At 36.7% G+C, this 19,074-nt stretch overlaps 1 protein-coding gene across 1 annotated transcript in view; it reads right to left on the bottom strand.

The window, feature by feature from the left end:
• Positions 1-7,065: 7,065 nt before the first annotated feature.
• LOC142339117 (endothelial differentiation-related factor 1-like) overlaps positions 7,066-19,074 on the bottom strand; it is a 242,983-nt gene continuing 230,974 nt past the window's right edge. Inside the window, exons 6-7 of the mRNA XM_075388856.1 lie at positions 7,405-7,498; positions 7,066-7,338 (exon numbers count right to left, since the gene is read on the bottom strand). Coding sequence (XP_075244971.1) covers positions 7,286-7,338; positions 7,405-7,498 — 147 coding nt within the window. The 3' untranslated portion in view covers positions 7,066-7,285. The remainder of the gene's footprint in view (positions 7,339-7,404; positions 7,499-19,074) is intronic.

Genomic DNA, 19,074 nt, shown 5'->3' with positions numbered 1-19,074 from the left:
GATTTCACATTTTTTTTTATTGATGCTTTCTACAATTTTAGATATTTGTTCTTTCCACCCACAATTGCGAAGCGTTGGTTTGTTCCTGAAATGTACTCTTGTGCCTACGGTCTTGCGATGTATCCGGTTTATTCATTTGCAACATTTCCCTTCTTTCCCGAAGGAAACGCTCTCTTTGTTTTTTTCTGCTCTATTTAAATTGTCGAAATTTAACGGTTACCGTTTGTTTTTTTGTAGTTTCCTGGTGTATTCTATACCTAAAAAGTGTGGGTAACTTTCATTTTCCTTTGGAAGTCCTTTCAAAATTTCATAAACAAACAGTTCATTCACTGACTCCTTTATTTACAACTGTTAGGTTTTATTGCATGTCAACCGTTCTAATGAGAAAATCTACTACATTTTCAATTTAAGCGTTTTTGAGTTTCGTTAATTCTGATATCTCTATACGCAAATGTATCTCGCAACTACTGAAACCTTTACAAAGTACATCTTCTGCTCTAGTGCCATCACCTTTATGTGGTCTTAGAAAACTTTTAAGTTTTTGTGAACTAATTGTACTAACTCCTACCATGAGTTCTTTTTCTTCTCATCTAATTCTTCTTGTCTTTTTTCTGTAGCTCGCCTGCGTCATTTCTCTGAAGAGTTATGTCTAACAGCTTTCGTATGATCTTGAAATTGGGCTCCTCCACTGAAAGATTTGCCAAGTTTTAGCGAGTGCACACGGATCTCAAACTTAAGTAAAACACAAGAATTCTGTTCCTGAAAATTGTTCCTGTTTTGGAACTTATTTTAAGGACTGCCTTATGAAAAAAAGAGGTTCTGACTGGAGAACTCGGTCTAGGATTCAAATCATAGTTATAGAGTTATACTTCTCTATTAAAAACATTTTGACAAAAGGACTTATCTTTCATTAAATTCACCCAATCTCTCACTTTTTACTCCGTTTTTCTAGAGGCTAGAAATACACTAGCTAAATCTTATTTCGTGAAGTCTTATTTCGACTGGGTGAAAAATTGTTTTCCTTTCTACAGTGGCTGTGTTACAGAGAGAGAGCGAAGAACTGGCCTTTCATTGTTTTTGTGTTCAGGAAAACTTTTTATAGTGCCTGCTTGGCACTTGTTGTATATATTAGCAGTGTTATAAGAAACCACTAAGCAAAAAGTCCTCAGTCGACTATACTAATATAGCATTTGGTGTTCTATTCGATTCATGTATTATTCTAGACAAACTCAAAGCATGGCATTGACATTCAGCCGCCAAGATTGTTCTACCGCGATTTTGCTTGAAGGGTATACCAACCCCTCCGAAGATAATTTACTCTAACCTTTATCTTAGTCATAGTTAAGAAAAATTTTATAGCTATTTAATATAACTTTCAACCACACTCATGTCTTACAGAAGCACTGCACACACAAGAGGAAAAGACACAGTTGTTTAGAACGATTTGCTTTCAACCATGCTAAGCAATTCTGCTCTCTGACAGCACTGGTACACAGTTGAACCTCTCCACGCTACTCAAAGATCCCCCACATCAGCTCCACTGGCTCTTGACTCCACTAGCAGAATCCACTCCTTAGCTACACAAGCTTAACACTCCACGAATGAAGTCCACCAGCAAACTACACAAGCTCTTGAATACACAGATGAGGTGCTTCTCCCAGAAACATATGCTACTCAATGCACGAAGAAAGTCCCCAGCTAACTGCACAAATTTCTCAATGCACGGAGAAAGTTCCCCAGCCAGCTTCAAGAGCTCTTGACTCTGTAGATGAAGTTACCCACAAACTTTATTATTCAACAAATGAAGCAGTACAATTAGCTAGACAAGCTTGTCTTTCTTGCTCCTCCACGAGCCGCTGTTTTCAGTCGGCCCCTTCTTGAATACAAGGTTTTTCCCGGCTTGTTCTTTTCTTTTTTCTACCCCAGTTGGTTCAGCAACTCTCTAATGTAGCGCAGAGGCATATGAACAATGTTTTTGTTTACAATGGGTTGAGTACTATAAATTAGAAAAGTTCTGCGCCCATAAACTACTTGCTAATGAGAACGCCGTGACAAATCTTTGGAAAAAAAAACTTTTTAATTAAAATTTATTGTTTACAACAGTGGCAATCAGCACAAAATTCAGCCCCTATTCACAACCCCAAATTACATCACTTTTAAATTCCTAGTGATAACTTTTACTTTACATCTTCTTTGATTTCTTATGACATCCGGTTTTTATTAGCATTTTAGAATGTTTATTTAAACCATTCAACGGTCAAGGAAATTTCTTGATACATTCATTTCTTAAACAATCAAGATGTAAATCATCTCATGCTTTGAGCTATGTATCAATTTTTATACTTAAACAATTCAATGCACCTCCTATCATGTTAAGTTTTGTTCTGAGAAGAACATACGAAAAAGAATTTAATTTTTTGGTTCCTCCCTGGTTGTTTTGTAAGAGTGTCTGCCGTCAAGCGTTCGGTACGCAAGTATCATAGCTTTTACAGTGGAACATCGACTTATTTCTGAATGAATTGTATTTTTAATGGGAAATGCTTTGTCTTTAAGTTGCCGAACAAACTTAATTGACTACAGAGACGTTTACTGGCAGGAGAAGTTTTAAATTTACTTTTGGTAGGAGGTTGGCTAAATTTACTGCTTTTTTTCTCGCATCTACTGCAGCGTTAAGCTCAACTTCAGCGGTTGCAGTTGATACGCATTTTCGTAACTTAACAGATCAACAGGTTGCACCTCAACTAAAAATATTTTAAAAACAATAACAATGTGTGTCTTTTGCGTTGTCTATGTGGCCTGCGCAATCTGTTTCTGAAAATCCTGTGACCTCCAGGTCTTCATTTTTTCTCAAAATCAACTTCTCTGACTTTGTTCGTTTTAGATAACATGATGAGAATTCCAGTCTCACACTTTTTCGTCCTGATAATTGTTTTATGTAATTTGACGGCGACTCCCCGTACAGTTTGTCTTGATGAAGCCAGTTGTCCTGTTGGTTAAAAAATTGAATTAAATCCAATTGGTTGTATGAATTGGTTTTGTCTCAAATCGTTATTTGAGACAATGAAGTACCTGCAAATTGACAATGAAGCTGTTGGTCTGGTAGGAAGATAAATGTAGAGTATTTTTAAAAAAGGCGCGCATAAGTAAAAAAAACAAAAAAGACCATACTTTTATTTCCTTTGAATCTACAATCAATTCAGCTTTATACATGGAAAAGCAAAACAAAATTTTTTGCCTAGTGAATCATACTTCAGGAAAATAATCTGAGCGATTGAAGCCTAGTTCATAAACAAACCAACTTTGGGTACCAAAGAAGGATGACACTTTATTCAGATGAGAAGATTGCAATTGCAGGAGAACTCCTTCCATAGGCAGCATGAAGGCATTGCTGCACGAATTAAGAAACGGAAAAAAAATTGGCGGGCGGCAATTGCAAATAAGGAAGAGAGGACGAAAAATTACAAATCCTTCACTAGCACATGGTGTCGAGACCAAGATCTTTAAGAAGGAAAACAACAGTAAAAAATCGTTAGCAAAAACCGGATGGTCTCTATTCGGCAAGCATGCTGTGCACAAAAATTGATCTGGAATAATTTGAGACACTGGCAAAGTATAGTGGTTCACTTCTTTGGCTAAAGAGGACGCAAAACAGATCATGCAATCAAAAATTTTAATTAGAATTGATGTTTTTAACAGATGCAATAAGCACAACATTCAGCCTCTATTTATTACCCCAAAGTCCCAAAGTACCATGACATCCTATCTTTATTAGCATTTTACTAATATTAGCAAAAATCAAGTTTCCTCGGCTGTCTAATATCAAAGTTTAATATCAAAGAGTATTATTCAATGAATTATCGAGAAATTAGCAGCAAAGTTGCAACAATCTTGTGAAAGCATATGAACGAAGAGATCTTTTTTGTAATTGTGATTGCGAAAAAGTGAAATTGAAAACCATTTTGAACACTTTCCTACAAATATAAATGAAAAAACAAAAACCGTAATTGCTTTTTTGAAAGGAAACAAAGCAAAATCAAATGCTGAGCCAAAGGTCAACGTTTTAAGATCCATTTTTTTAAATGGTAGCAAGTATTCGGATAAGGTGTATTGTTTGGAGAAAAAAGAAAATTTTGTGGTAAATTTCAAGGTTATCAAGACATTCATTCATTCACGAAAAATTTCCAAATCATTCCTCGTCAAATGTCTATTTTGTTCACAGTTGAACAAACAGAAGACAAAAAACAATCGAGCTAATCGTTGGTCCGAGAATCATGAAAATCAACCAGTGTTAGACCTCAATTTCGCTGTTTTTTAAAACAACAATAAAGTTACGATTGATTACTAATTTTGGAAGCTGATCAAGCAAGAATATTTTATTTCACACTTTTTTATGCTTTTCATTTGCATTCAAAATTTTGCGTTTGATATCACCCTAGAAAACCAGGTTATGGAATTTTGAGCTCATTTTTCACACTGTTTCGTTGAAATCAAGCTCACAAAATGGTGAAAGGAGGAGCAATCAATTGAGCAAATTCTTGGAAAATAATCTTGGAAGCCTTGAGCATAATTCTTGTAAAAACTTTTGGAAAGCCCAATTTCTCCCCAAGAGAAAAAGAATTCACTTTTCAAAGATATTCAAAGCGGACAATTGAAAATTTGAGACAGTAGCAAAAAATAACAACTTTGATAAATATTAGTTTTGTCAAGATCTATAATTGATTTATTATAAAGAAACTTGCTCGTTGTTTGCCAATTTTTAAACCATAAAGATTAACATTAAGAGTGATACAACAAAGCTTTGTGAAAATTTCCCTAATCCCTTGAGGTTAAAAGTAAATTAATAAAGATGAAACGTCGAAAAATCCGAATAAAGCTATCGAAAAGTTGGATACAAACGGAATAGGCTGAAATGCAATGAAATTATAATTTTCGATGGTTTTCTCTCTACGAGTTTTGAACAAAAAAAATTATGGTCTAAACAAGTTGAAGTAAAGTTCTGAGCAACCTTCGGCAACTCCAGCTCAGCCTCGGGAGCAAGAGAACTCGGTTTTGAGCTCTAAGGTTCTTTGCCTTAGTCTTCCCAGAACTATACTCTAACATATATTTGTTAACCAGCGTAAATTTTGATTTTCTGTACCGACAAAGCTCACAACTAATAAATCAAGCAATCTTTTTTTGTTTTCCCATATTTTTAAATGCTAAGCATGATAAGCGGAAATTCTAAAATGATGTCAAAAATCAAAAGTTGTTGAAACTCATTTCACTTGTCGACTACTCTAACGATTAGGATCCTCAAAGATAATCAGTTTTTTGCAAACGTAGTTGCAGTTTTTCTAAAGTCGAATTGTTGGTCTTAAAAATGTTGTTCGGAGATTATAGGTCGTTCTTTTAATTGAGACTACGCTGTAGTATCTTGAACATCGCAATGCAGTACTAAATTTAATTACTTTTATTTAAAATTATCGATGTAAAACTCCGTCTACACCCAACGCCGCCAATGTCTCTTAGCCAACACGGCATTTGACAGATATTACCATTACAGAAGCCAGATTTTAGTCTCCCGCTTCCAACACAGTATGCACCCACCCCTCCCGTTCCAGAGCACTTGCAATCATATGTAAAATGTGGCACGAGAGTCTGGGGGTGCATTATCACCATAACCCAATAAGCTGGTGGGGGGGGGGGGGGGGGGCAAAAACGCAATAGCTCCATTTATATTAACTGGTGTTATTAGAACTGAATTATTTTGTTCGTGATCTTTAGTTGTTGATTCGTGCGGGTATATTCATATCGGTGTCAGGACAATTTACCCAATTCCATTTTACCCAATGCCATTATACACAATGCCATTTTACCCAACCTGCCATTTTACCCAATGCCATTTTACCCAATGCCAACTTACCCAATTTACCTCATTGCTAAATTAACCAGAACGACTATTTAGCCGACTATAATATAAATGGCCCGTGGGACTTGATATGAAACTATCACAACCGAACATGAGATTATATTGTCCACAAATATTTTAAATCATCCTTCTAATAGCGACTGCTAATTTGTTATCGGATAATTGAACGAAAAGATCAAAGAGCATTGGGTAAGTTGGTATATTGGGTTAAAATGGCATTGGGTAAAATGGCATTGGGTAAAATGGCAGGTTGGGTAAAATGGCGTCGGGTAAAATGGCATTGGGTAAATGGAATTGGGTAAATTGTCACGTAACCATTCATATCAAGTCCTAGGAGACTCTGAGTCGGGCCAAACTAGCTAATGACCAATTAATCTTTTAATGTAAGAGAGCCCGAATTAAAAGAACCGACTGATAGCCAAAAGTTTATTAAAATTATTAGTCAATAAATAAAGATAATTTTTGCAGCCAATTAAATTGTCTGAAATGAGACTTCCAAATTCTCCACCAATCATAATTGAGTACTTGAGAAACGAAACTTTATTCTCTAGTACCAGAAACTGAAAGCGAATTAATAATTATCTTGAAATAATTGCGGGCCATCCCAAAGCGGCTTATAGGACTTGATAAACTATCACAACCGCACAAGAGACCAATTTACCCAATTGATTACTTTTCTTGGTAATCAACTAACAATTTAGGGTACTCAAAGGTAACTTTTTTTGCTTTCGGCTGTTTAAATTAATTTTGTTTTCGGCTCTTTTATAACGTCTCGTTATAACGTCGGCGCTCTTGCACGTAACCGTTTAAAAATAGGATATGATTTCTAACAAAAATTTACTCAGAAAACGCATTAAACCGATAGAAATATGCATTTTTTGCGGAAACTGATATCGTGGCCACGACCCGCGACGCATGGGTACACGCGATAAAATATATAACCTAGAATTTGGCTGAATTAGGTTAAGCGACTAAGATATAGTGGTTTAAATTTCTCAACCAATCAGATTCGTTAAATTTATGTTTTGGTACGTCTATTTGTTGACACGTTTCCGTTGTAATAGCTTAATTGTCGTCTACTTTGTATGTCGTCCAAATGTCCGGCCACGATAACCTCCAGCCAAAAACGAACGCTTATCTGCCACTGTTGAAACGCCTTTAAATAAGCATGAATTAACCAAAAATAAAAGCAATAATTCAAAAACGCAGATTATCTAATATGAAATACTTTATACAGTCAATTCATGATGTTTTAACAGTTTAGTAAGACTCCGATTGAATCTCTCAACAACTGTATAATACAACTTTGTAGTTTCTCTTCAAATGAGGACAAGAGGATGTAGGAGGCACACTGCAGCAACTTCTCTTCCATCTGTTCTACTTTCCTTTTCCCAATGGTTCACCAATGTTCTTCCCACGCAGCTTTACACCTAAACAACACAAGGAATAGCTTATTTTTGTTTAACTACGGCGTGAAAGACATCAATGCTACTAACCAAGTGCCCTCTCCAGTTTTCCCAGCACCTGTTGATTAGGAACAGCTTTGCACGATTCATACTCGTTGATTACTGACTGCTTCTCATTTACTTTCTAAACACAAAACATGCACGCTTTAATGCCAAAATACCCTAGTCGAGAGAGGATGTTAATCTTGCAAGATCTTGAAAGATTCTTGCAAAAAACTGTTAATCTTGCAAGATCTTGCAAGAGGATGTTAATCTTGCAAGATCTTGCAAGAGGATGTTAATCTTGCAAGATCTTGCAAGATGCTTTCAAGATTAACATCCTCTTGCAAGATCTTGCAAGATTAACATCGAAAAACCTCCTTTATTGAATCGCTCCATGATGTTGCCGTTTTTGACAAGTTTTGTGAACAAAATAGCTTTTAATGACTCTGGCTAGTTTGTTAGGCCCTGACAAACGTCATTTCAAAGCCTCCCGTGACATCCATCTGAAATTTTTTATTGTTTTACCTGACTTTTTTTTCAAGAAATACGCTGTTTCTCTGACTCTAAGCGCATAGAACCACCACAACGGTTCTGTAACCACGATCTCTAATCATAAGTAGTCAGATGAGTTGAATGACAGGCCTAGATCACGCGAAAAAGTTGATCATAGGTTTTTTGTGGTGATAATATAATGGTTTTTGGTGATAAACTATGTTTATGGCGAAATTCGTAAATGGTCACTTTTCTTGGGCTTCCGATCCTTTCCAAAACCATTCTATAGCAAAACGGCACTTCTACCGGGGTTTAAAAAAAGCTGGAAAAATAAAATTAGGGTGCAAAATTTTTTTGCAATAAAAAATTTTTTCTCTCGGGCGTAAACAGAAAATTTCATATTGACATTACCTGTGATATAGCAGTAAGAAAGGAAAATCTTATAAAAAACGCTGTTTGATGGTTTTTTCATTAAAACAGCTTCTAATGACTGTGGCTAGATTCCTAGGCCCTGATAAACGTCATATCAAAGCCTCCAGTGACATCCATCTGAGCTTTTTTATTGTTTTACCTGACTTTTTTTCAAGAAAAACGCTCTTTCTCTGACTCCAAGCACATAGAACCACCACAACGGTTCCGTAACCACGATCTCTAATCATAAGTAGTCAGATGAGTTGAATGACAGGCCTTGATCACGCGAAAAAGTTGATCATAGGTTTTTTGTGGTGATAATATAATGGTTTTTGGTGATAAACTATGTTTATGGCGAAATTCGTAAATGGTCACTTTTCTTGGGCTTCCGATTCTTTCCAAAATCATTCTATAGCAAAACGGCACTTCTACTGGAGTTTAAAAAAAGCTGGAAAAATAAAATTGGGGTGCAAAATTTTTTTGCCATAAAACATTTTTTCTCTCGGGCGTAAACAGAAAATTTCATATTGACATTACCGGTGATATAGCAGTAAGAAAGCAAAATCTTATAAAAAACGCTGTTTGATGGTTTTTTCATTAACAACGCTTCTAACGACTGTGGCTAGTTTCCTAGGCCCTGATAAACGTCATATCAAAGCCTCCAGTGACATCCATCTGAGCTTTTTTATTGTTTGACCTGACTTTTTTTTCAAGAAAAACGCTCTTTCTCTGACTCCAAGCTCATAGAACCACCACAACGGTTCCGTAACCACGATCTCTAATCATAAGTAGTCAGATGAGTTGAATGACAGGCCTAGATCACGCGAAAAAGTTGATCATAGGTTTTTTGAGGTGAAAATATAATGGTTTTTGGTGATAAACTATGTTTATGGCGAAATTCGTAAATTGTCACTTTTCTTGGGCTTCCGATCCTTTCCAAAACCATTCTATAGCAAAACGGCACTTCTACCGGGGTTTAAGAAAAGCTGGAAAAATAAAATTGGGGTGCAAAATTTTTTTGCCATAAAACATTTTTTCTCTCGGGCGTAAACAGAAAATTTCACATTGACATTACCGGTGATATAGCAGTAAGAAAGCAAAATCTTATAAAAAACGCTGTTTGATCGTTTTTTATTAACAACGCTTCTAACGACTGTGGCTAGTTTCCTAGGCCCTGATAAACGTCATATAAAAGCCTCCAGTGACACCCATCTGAGCTTTTTTATTGTTTGACCTGTCTTTTTTTTCAAGAAAAACGCTCTTTCTCTGACTCCAAGCACATAGAACCACCACAACGGTTCCGTAACCACGATCTCTAATCATAAGTAGTCAGATGAGTTGAATGACAGGCCTAGACCACGCGAAAAAGTTGATCATAGGCTTTTTGTGGTGATAATATAATGGTTTTTGGTGATAAACTATGTTTATGGCGAAATTCGTAAATGGTCACTTTTCTTGGGCTTCCGATCCTTTCCAAAATCATTCTATAGCAAAACGGCACTTCTACTGGGGTTTAAAAAAAGCTGGAAAAATAAAATTGGGGTGCAAAATTTTTTTGCCATAAAACATTTTTTCTCTCGGGCGTAAACAGAAAATTTCACATTGACATTACCGGTGATATAGCAGTAAGAAAGCAAAATCTTATAAAAAACGCTGTTTGATGGTTTTTTTTATTAACAACGCTTCTAACGACTGTGGCTAGTTTCCTAGGCCCTGATAAACGTCATATAAAAGCCTCCAGTGACATCCATCTGAGCTTTTTTATTGTTTGACCTGACTTTTTTTCAAGAAAAACGCTCTTTCTCTGACTCCAAGCACATAGAACCACCACAACGGTTCCGTAACCACGATCTCTAATCATAAGTAGTCAGATGAGTTGAATGACAGGCCTAGATCAGGCGAAAAAGTTGATCATAGGTTTTTTGTGGTGATAATATAATGGTTTTTGGTGATAAACTATGTTTATGGCGAAATTCGTAAATGGTCACTTTTCTTCGGCTTCCGATCCTTTCCAAAATCATTCTATAGCAAAACGGCACTTCTATTGAGGTTTAAAAAAAGCTGGAAAAATAAAATTGGGGTGCAAAATTTTTTCGCCATAAAACATTTTTTCTCTCGGGCGTAAACAGAAAATTTCATATTGACATTACAGGTGATATAGCAGTAAGAAAGCAAAATCTTATAAAAAACGCTGTTTGATGGTTTTTTCATTAACATAGCTTCTAACAACTGTGGCTAGTTTGTAAGGCCCTGACGAACGTTATATCAAAGCCTCCAGTGACATCCATCTGAGCTTTTTTACTGTTTTACCTGACTTTTTTTTTCAAGAAAAACGCTCTTTCTCTGACTCCAAGCGCTTAGAACCACCACAACGGTTCCGTAACCACGATCTCTAATCATAAGTAGTCAGATGAGTTGAATGAAAGGCCTGGATCACGCGAAAAAGTTGATCATAGGTTTTTTGTGGTGATAATATAATGGCTTTTGGTGATAAACTATGTTTATGGCGAAATTCGTAAATGGTCACTTTTCTTGGGCTTCCGATCCTTTCCAAAACCATTCTATAGCAAAACGGCACTTCTACCGGGGTTTAAAAAAGCTGGAAAAATAAAATTAGGGTGCAAAATTTTTTTGCCATAAAACATTTTTTCTCTCGGGCGTAAACAGAAAATTACATATTGACATTACCGGTGATATAGCAGTAAGAAAGCAAAATCTTATAAAAAACGCTGTTTGATGGTTTTTTCATTAACAACGCTTCTAACGATTGTGGCTAGTTTCCTAGGCCCTGATAAACGTCATATCAAAGCCTCCAGTGACATCCATCTGAGCTTTTTTATTGTTTGACCTGACTTTTTTTTCAAGAAAAACGCTCTTTCTCTGACTCCAAGCACATAGAACCACCACAACGGTTCCGTAACCACGATCTCTAATCATAGGTAGTCAGATGAGTTGAATGACAGGCCTAGATCACGCGAAAAAGTTGATCATAGGTTTTTTGTGGTGATAATATAATGGTTTTTGGTGATAAACTATGTTTATGGCGAAATTCGTAAATGGTCACTTTTCTTCGGCTTCCGATCCTTTCCAAAATCATTCTATATCAAAACGGCACTTCTATTGAGGTTTAAAAAAAGCTGGAAAAATAAAATTGGGGTGCAAAATTTTTTTGCCAAAAAACCTTTTTTCTCTCGGGCGTAAACAGAAAATTTCATATTGACATTACAGGTGATATAGCAGTAAGAAAGCAAAATCTTATAAAAAACGCTGTTTGATGGTTTTTTCATTAACATAGCTTCTAACGACTGTGGCTTGTTTGTAAGGCGCTGACGAACGTTATATCAAAGCCTTCAGTGACATCCATCTGAGCTTTTTTACTGTTTTACCTGACTTTTTTTTTCAAGAAAAACGCTCTTTCTCTGACTCCAAGCGCTTAGAACCACCACAACGGTTCTGTAACCACGATCTCTAATCATAGGTAGTCAGATGAGTTGAATGAAAGGCCTAGATCACGCGAAAAAGTTGATCATAGGTTTTTTGTGGTGATAATATAATGGTTTTTTGTGATAAACTATGTTTATGGCGAAATTCGTAAATGGTCACTTTTCTTGGGCTTCCGATCCTTTCCAAAACCATTCTATAGCAAAACGGCACTTCTACCGGGGTTTAAAAAAGCTGGAAAAATAAAATTAGGGTGCAAAATTTTTTTGCCATAAAACATTTTTTCTCTCGGGCGTAAACAGAAAATTTCATATTGACATTACCGGTGATATAGCAGTAAGAAAGCAAAATCTTATAAAAAACGCTGTTTGATGGTTTTTACATTAACAACGCTTCTAACGACTGTGGCTAGTTTCCTAGGCCCTGATAAACGTCATATCAAAGCCTCCAGTGACATCCATCTGAGCTTTATTGTTTGACCTGACTTTTTTTTCAAGAAAAACGCTCTTTCTCTGACTCCAAGCTCATAGAACCACCACAACGGTTCCGTAACCACGATCTCTAATCATAGGTAGTCAGATGAGTTGACTGACAGGCCTAGATGACGCGAAAAAGTTGATCATAGGTTTTTTGTGGTGATAATATAATGGTTTTTGGTGATAAACTATGTTTATGGCGAAATTCGTAAATGGTCACTTTTCTTGGGCTTCCGATCCTTTCCAAAATCATTCTATAGCAAAACGGCACTTCTACTGGGGTTTAAAAAAAGCTGGAAAAATAAAATTGGGGTGCAAAATTTTTTTGCCATAAAACATTTTTTCTCTCGGGCGTAAACAGAAAATTTCATATTGACATTACCGGTGATATAGCAGTAAGAAAGCAAAATCTTATAAAAAACGCTGTTTGATGGTTTTTTCATTAACAAAGCTTCTAACGACTGTGGCTAGTTTCCTAGGCCCTGATAAACGTAATATCAAAGCCTCCAGTGACATCCATCTGAGCTTTTTTACTGTTTTACCTGACTTTTTTTTCAAGAAAAACGCTCTTTCTCTGACTCCAAGCGCATAGAACCACCACAACGGTTCCGTAACCACTATCTCTATTCATAAGTAGCCAGATAAGTTGATTGACAGGCCTAGATAACGCGAAAAAGTTGATCATAGTTTTTATGTGGTGATAATATAACGGTTTCTGGTCATATACTATGTTTATGGCGAAATTCGCAATTGGTCACTCTTCTTGGGCTTCCGATCCTTTCCAAAATCATTCTATAGCAAAACGGCACTTCTACTGAGGATAACAGAAAACTGGAATAATAAAATTGGTGTGCAAAATTTTTTGCCATAAAACATTTTTTCTCTCTGGCCTAAACAAGAAATTTCATATTGACCTTACCGGTGATATAGCAGTAAGAAAACAAAATCTTATTAAAAACGTTGTATGATGATTTTTTTTATTAATACAGCTTTTGATGACTGTGGCTAGTTTGATAGGCCCTGATAAACGTCATATTGAAGCCTCCAGTGACATCCATCTGAGCTTTTTTATTGTTTTAACTGATTTTTTTTTCAAGAAAAACGCTGTTTCTCTGACTCCAAGCACGTAGAACCACCACAACGGTTCCGTAACCACGATCTCTATTCATAAGCAGTCAGATGAGTTGAAAAACAGGCCTAGATTGCGCGAAAGTTGATCATAGGCTTTTTATGGTGATAATATAATGGTTTTTGGTGATAAACTATGTTTATGGCGAAATTCGTAAATGGTCACTTTTCTTGGGCTTCCGATCCTTTCCAAAATCATTCTATAGCAAAACGGCACTTCTACTGGGGTTTAAAAAAAGCTGGAAAAATAAAATTGGGGTGCAAAATTTTTTTGCCATAAAACATTTTTTCTCTCGGGCGTAAACAGAAAATTTCACATTGACATTACCGGTGATATAGCAGTAAGAAAGCAAAATCTTATAAAAAACGCTGTTTGATGGTTTTTACATTAACAACGCTTCTAACGACTGTGGCTAGTTTCCTAGGCCCTGATAAACGTCATATCAAAGCCTCCAGTGACATCCATCTGAGCTTTATTGTTTGACCTGACTTTTTTTTCAAGAAAAACGCTCTTTCTCTGACTCCAAGCTCATAGAACCACCACAACGGTTCCGTAACCACGATCTCTAATCATAGGTAGTCAGATGAGTTGACTGACAGGCCTAGATGACGCGAAAAAGTTGATCATAGGTTTTTTGTGGTGATAATATAATGGTTTTTGGTGATAAACTATGTTTATGGCGAAATTCGTAAATGGTCACTTTTCTTGGGCTTCCGATCCTTTCCAAAATCATTCTATAGCAAAACGGCACTTCTACTGGGGTTTAAAAAAAGCTGGAAAAATAAAATTGGGGTGCAAAATTTTTTTGCCATAAAACATTTTTTCTCTCGGGCGTAAACAGAAAATTTCATATTGACATTACCGGTGATATAGCAGTAAGAAAGCAAAATCTTATAAAAAACGCTGTTTGATGGTTTTTTCATTAACAAAGCGTCTAACGACTGTGGCTAGTTTCCTAGGCCCTGATAAACGTAATATCAAAGCCTCCAGTGACATCCATCTGAGCTTTTTTACTGTTTTACCTGACTTTTTTTTCAAGAAAAACGCTCTTTCTCTGACTCCAAGCGCATAGAACCACCACAACGGTTCCGTAACCACTATCTCTATTCATAAGTAGCCAGATAAGTTGATTGACAGGCCTAGATAACGCGAAAAAGTTGATCATAGTTTTTATGTGGTGATAATATAACGGTTTCTGGTCATATACTATGTTTATGGCGAAATTCGCAATTGGTCACTCTTCTTGGGCTTCCGATCCTTTCCAAAATCATTCTATAGCAAAACGGCACTTCTACTGAGGATAACAGAAAACTGGAATAATAAAATTGGTGTGCAAAATTTTTTGCCATAAAACATTTTTTCTCTCTGGCCTAAACAAGAAATTTCATATTGACCTTACCGGTGATATAGCAGTAAGAAAACAAAATCTTATAAAAAACGTTGTATGATGATTTTTTTTATTAATACAGCTTTTGATGACTGTGGCTAGTTTGATAGGCCCTGATAAACGTCATATTGAAGCCTCCAGTGACATCCATCTGAGCTTTTTTATTGTTTTAACTGATTTTTTTTTCAAGAAAAACGCTGTTTCTCTGACTCCAAGCACGTAGAACCACCACAACGGTTCCGTAACCACGATCTTTATTCATAAGTAGCCAGATAAGTTGAATGAAAGGCCTAGATCAAGCGAAAAAGTTGATCATAGTTTTTATGTGGTGATAATATAACGGTTTTTGGTGATATACTATGTTTATGGCGGAATTCGTAATTGTTCACCTTTCTTGGGCTTCCGATCCTTTCCAAAATGACTCTATAGCAAAACGGCACTTCTACTGGGGTTTTAAAAAAGCTGGAATAATAAAATTGGGGTGCAATTTTTTTGCCATAAAACATTTTTTCTCTCGGGCCTAAACACAAAATTTCATGTTGACCTTACCGGTGATATAGCAGTAAGAAAACAAAATCTGATAAAAAACGTTGCTTCATGGATTTTTTTATTATTACGGCTTTCAATGACTGTGGCTAGTTTGTTAGGCCCTGATAAACGTCATATCAGAGGCCTCCAGTGACATCCATCTGAGCTTTTTTTTTATTGTTGTATCTGATTTTTTTTTCAAGAAAAACGCTGTTTCTCTGACTCCAAGCACATAGAACTACCACAACGGTTCCGTAACCACGATCTCTATTCATAAGCAGTCAGATGAGTTGAAAAACAGGCCTAGATTGCGCGAAAGTTGATCATAGGCTTTTTATGGTGATAATATAACGTTTTTTGGTGATATACTATGTTTATGGCGAAGTTCGTAAATAGTCACATTTCTTGAGCTTCCAGTCCTTTCCAAAATCATTCTATAGCAAAAATGCACTTCTACTGAGGCTAACAAAAGCTGGAAAACTGAAATGGGGTCCCAAAAATAATTTTTTGCCTTAAAACAATCATTGTCTCGGGCCTAAACGGAAAATTTCATTTTGACTGTACCGGTGATAAGAATACAAAATATTATTAAAAAAATGTTGTTTGATGGTTTTCTCACACAAAATAGCTTTCAATGACTGTGGTTAGGTTGTTAGGATCTGATAAACGTCATATCAAATCCTCCAGTAATATCCATCCAAGCTTTTATTTTGTTTTGTCTGACTTTTTCCAAGAAAATCACTGCTTCTATGATTCGAAGCGCATGGAATCACAACAAGGGTCCAGTTATTTTAATCGCTAATTATACATCAATATCTGATATATATCAGGGGTCTATTAGACCAAAAAAGGTGACCATAAGTTCTTTCTGGCGACAACAGAACGCTTTTTGATGGTTTAATATGTACAAGGCGAAATTCGAAATTGTAACTCTTCTTTAACCTAGGAACCATTCCAAACTCATTCTATGGCAAATCGGCACTATTAATTTACCGGCAAGAAGTACCATGTGTTGTTTTCTTGCGAAAACCATTTTTGGTTGTGCTAATACCGGTGTTTTCAGTTGTCTAACAAAGGAAATTGGCAAAAAACAATGTTCGGAAGCGTTTTGTTTGAGTTATACCGTGACCACTGCTTCATATAATTAAAACTCAATAACATCGATACACAGTGAACAGTAAAAGACCAGTAGAAGTAATTTGTTTCATGATTTGATTGCATACAAAAGGTTTAAACGTCCAAGTTTTGAAGTTTCGGGAGTTCGGTTTAGTCAGCTCCAAACTCCCTGTTTTCAGGTTTTTCCTGTTTCCGCTCAATCATGGGTTGGAAAACAGTGTATCTAGCATTTTTTAGACCTCCACTTGGCCACCTAACATGCTGATGATAGCTGATTTGCGAATTTCCAATTTATGAACTTTTCTTTGATTTTGAACGTTTTTTTTTTATGCAAAAAGACAAACATTCAGTGAAATTGTAGTGCAGGGTCACGAAGACTTTTGAAAGAGTTGCATAGGTAGGAGTGACTCTTAGAATGGCCCGGACAACAAAAGTCCAGCCATTGAATTGCGTTGCAAAGGCTGGTATTGGTGATTTCGGGGGTTTTGATGGTACTGGATCGAGTAATTTTCGAAAATTTCGATGAAATTGAGTGCTTTTGAAAAGTACTCCAAAAGTACTGAACGGAATTGAGCATGTGTGGTATCGTTGAACTCAGCAAGAGCTCCTCTTTGTTTGAGCCACCGGTGAAGTGCGTAGTATTGGTCGCTGAGAAAATATTAACCCCTGATTACAGGCAAAATGCTTAATTTTGACCCTCTTTTTCACCGCACGAATGGTACCTTTATATAAGCGGTTTTTGTAGATGTACTATAGCAATTTACAACCCTCGTCATCTCCACAGTTGAGCCCCATAAGTTTTCCTATGCGTTTTCTGAAGTTGTGTGGGTGAAATTTGACGATGTACGTCGCGAACCAGGTCAAATTTAGGCTATGTGACAAAACGGTATTTTTGAAATATCTCATTGAAGAGTGAACCAATTTCTGTTCTGTTTGAAGATTATGACAGGTTATATATTGCTGTTGAAGGCCCAGGGGACCGCGTATAGGCTTTTGTGAACCAGGGTGTGATTTTTAGCCGGTACATGGGGCGCAATTTTCGACCCAAATAGTGGTCTGTACCGAACCTGCGGAGATGGAAAAAGTATGTTAAAAAGGTACTTTTAGTGATGTTTATAGGTTATTTATAACGCCCACTATATGTAGTTACTCATGAACCATGGTTGTATGCAGGTTTTCTGGGATCTAGATGGTGTATTTTGCCGGTACAGGGGTCCTAACATCCGACCCTTATAGAGGGGGTACATAACCTGCGGAGATGAAAAAAGTGCGTTAAAAATGTCTTTTTAGTGTCGTCTATAGGCTATTTATAACCCCTATTATATGTAGTTACTCATGAACCATGGTTGTATGTAGGTTTTCAGGGATCTAGATGGTGTATTTTGCCGGTACAGGGGTCCTAACATCCGACCCTTATAGAGGGGGTACATAACCTGCGGAGATGAAAAAAGTGCGTTAAAAATGTCTTTTTAGTGTCGTCTATAGGCTATTTATAACCCCTATTATATGTAGTTACTCATGAACCATGGTTGTATGCAGGTTTTCTGGGATCTAGATGGTGTATTTTGCCGGTACAGGGGTCCTAACATCCGACCCTTATAGAGGGGGTACATAACCTGCGGAGATGAAAAAAGTGCGTTAAAAATGTCTTTTTAGTGTCGTCTATAGGCTATTTATAACCCCTATTATATGTAGTTACTCATGAACCATGGTTGTATGTAGGTTTTCAGGGATCTAGATGGTGTATTTTGCCGGTACAGGGGTCCTAACATCCGACCCTTATAGAGGGGGTACATAACCTGCGGAGATGAAAAAAGTGTGTTAAAAATGTCTTTTTAGTGTCGTCTATAGGCTATTTCTAACCCCCATTATATGTAGTTACTCATGAACCATGGTTGTATGTAGGTTTTCAGGGATCTAGATGGTGTATTTTGCCGGTACAGGGGTCCTAACATCCGACCCTTATAGAGGGGTACATAACCTGCGGAGATGAAAAAAGTGTGTTAAAAATGTCTTTTTAGTGTCGTCTATAGGCTATTTATAACCCCCATTATATGTAGTTACTCATGAACCATGGTTGTATGCAGGTTTTCTGGGATCTAGATGGTGTATTTTGCCGGTACAGGGGTCCTAACATCCGACCCTTATAGAGGGGGTACATAACCTGCGGAGATGAAAAAAGTGCGTTAAAAATGTCTTTTTAGTGTCGTCTATAGGCTATTTATAACCCCTATTATATGTAGTTACTCATGAACCATGGTTGTATGTAGGTTTTCAGGGATCTAGATGGTGTATTTTGCCGGTACAGGGGTCCTAACATCCGACCCTTATAGAGGGGGTACATAACCTGCGGAGATGAAAAAAGTGCGTTAAAAATGTCTTTTTAGTGTCGTCTATAGGCTATTTATAACCCCTATTATATGTAGTTACTCATGAACCATGGTTGTATGTAGGTTTTCAGGGATCTAGATGGTGTATTTTGCCGGTACAGGGGTCCTAACATCCGACCCTTATAGAGGGGGTACATAACCTGCGGAGATGAAAAAAGTGTGTTAAAAATGCCTTTTTAGTGTCGTCTATAGGCTATTTATAACCCCTATTATATGTAGTTACTCGTGAACCATGGTTGTATGTAGGTTTTCTGTGATTTAGATGGTGTATTTTTCCGGTACAGGGGTCCTAACATCCGACCCTAATAGAGGGGTACCTAAGCTGCGGAGATGAAAAAAGTGTGTTAA

This window comes from Convolutriloba macropyga, chromosome 5 (genome assembly GCF_964194025.1).
Source record: "Convolutriloba macropyga chromosome 5, txConMacr16.3, whole genome shotgun sequence".
Lineage (NCBI taxonomy): Eukaryota > Metazoa > Xenacoelomorpha > Acoela > Convolutidae > Convolutriloba > Convolutriloba macropyga.
The sequence above is the reverse complement of the archived record's forward strand: the minus strand, read 5'-3'. Positions and strand labels throughout refer to the sequence as shown.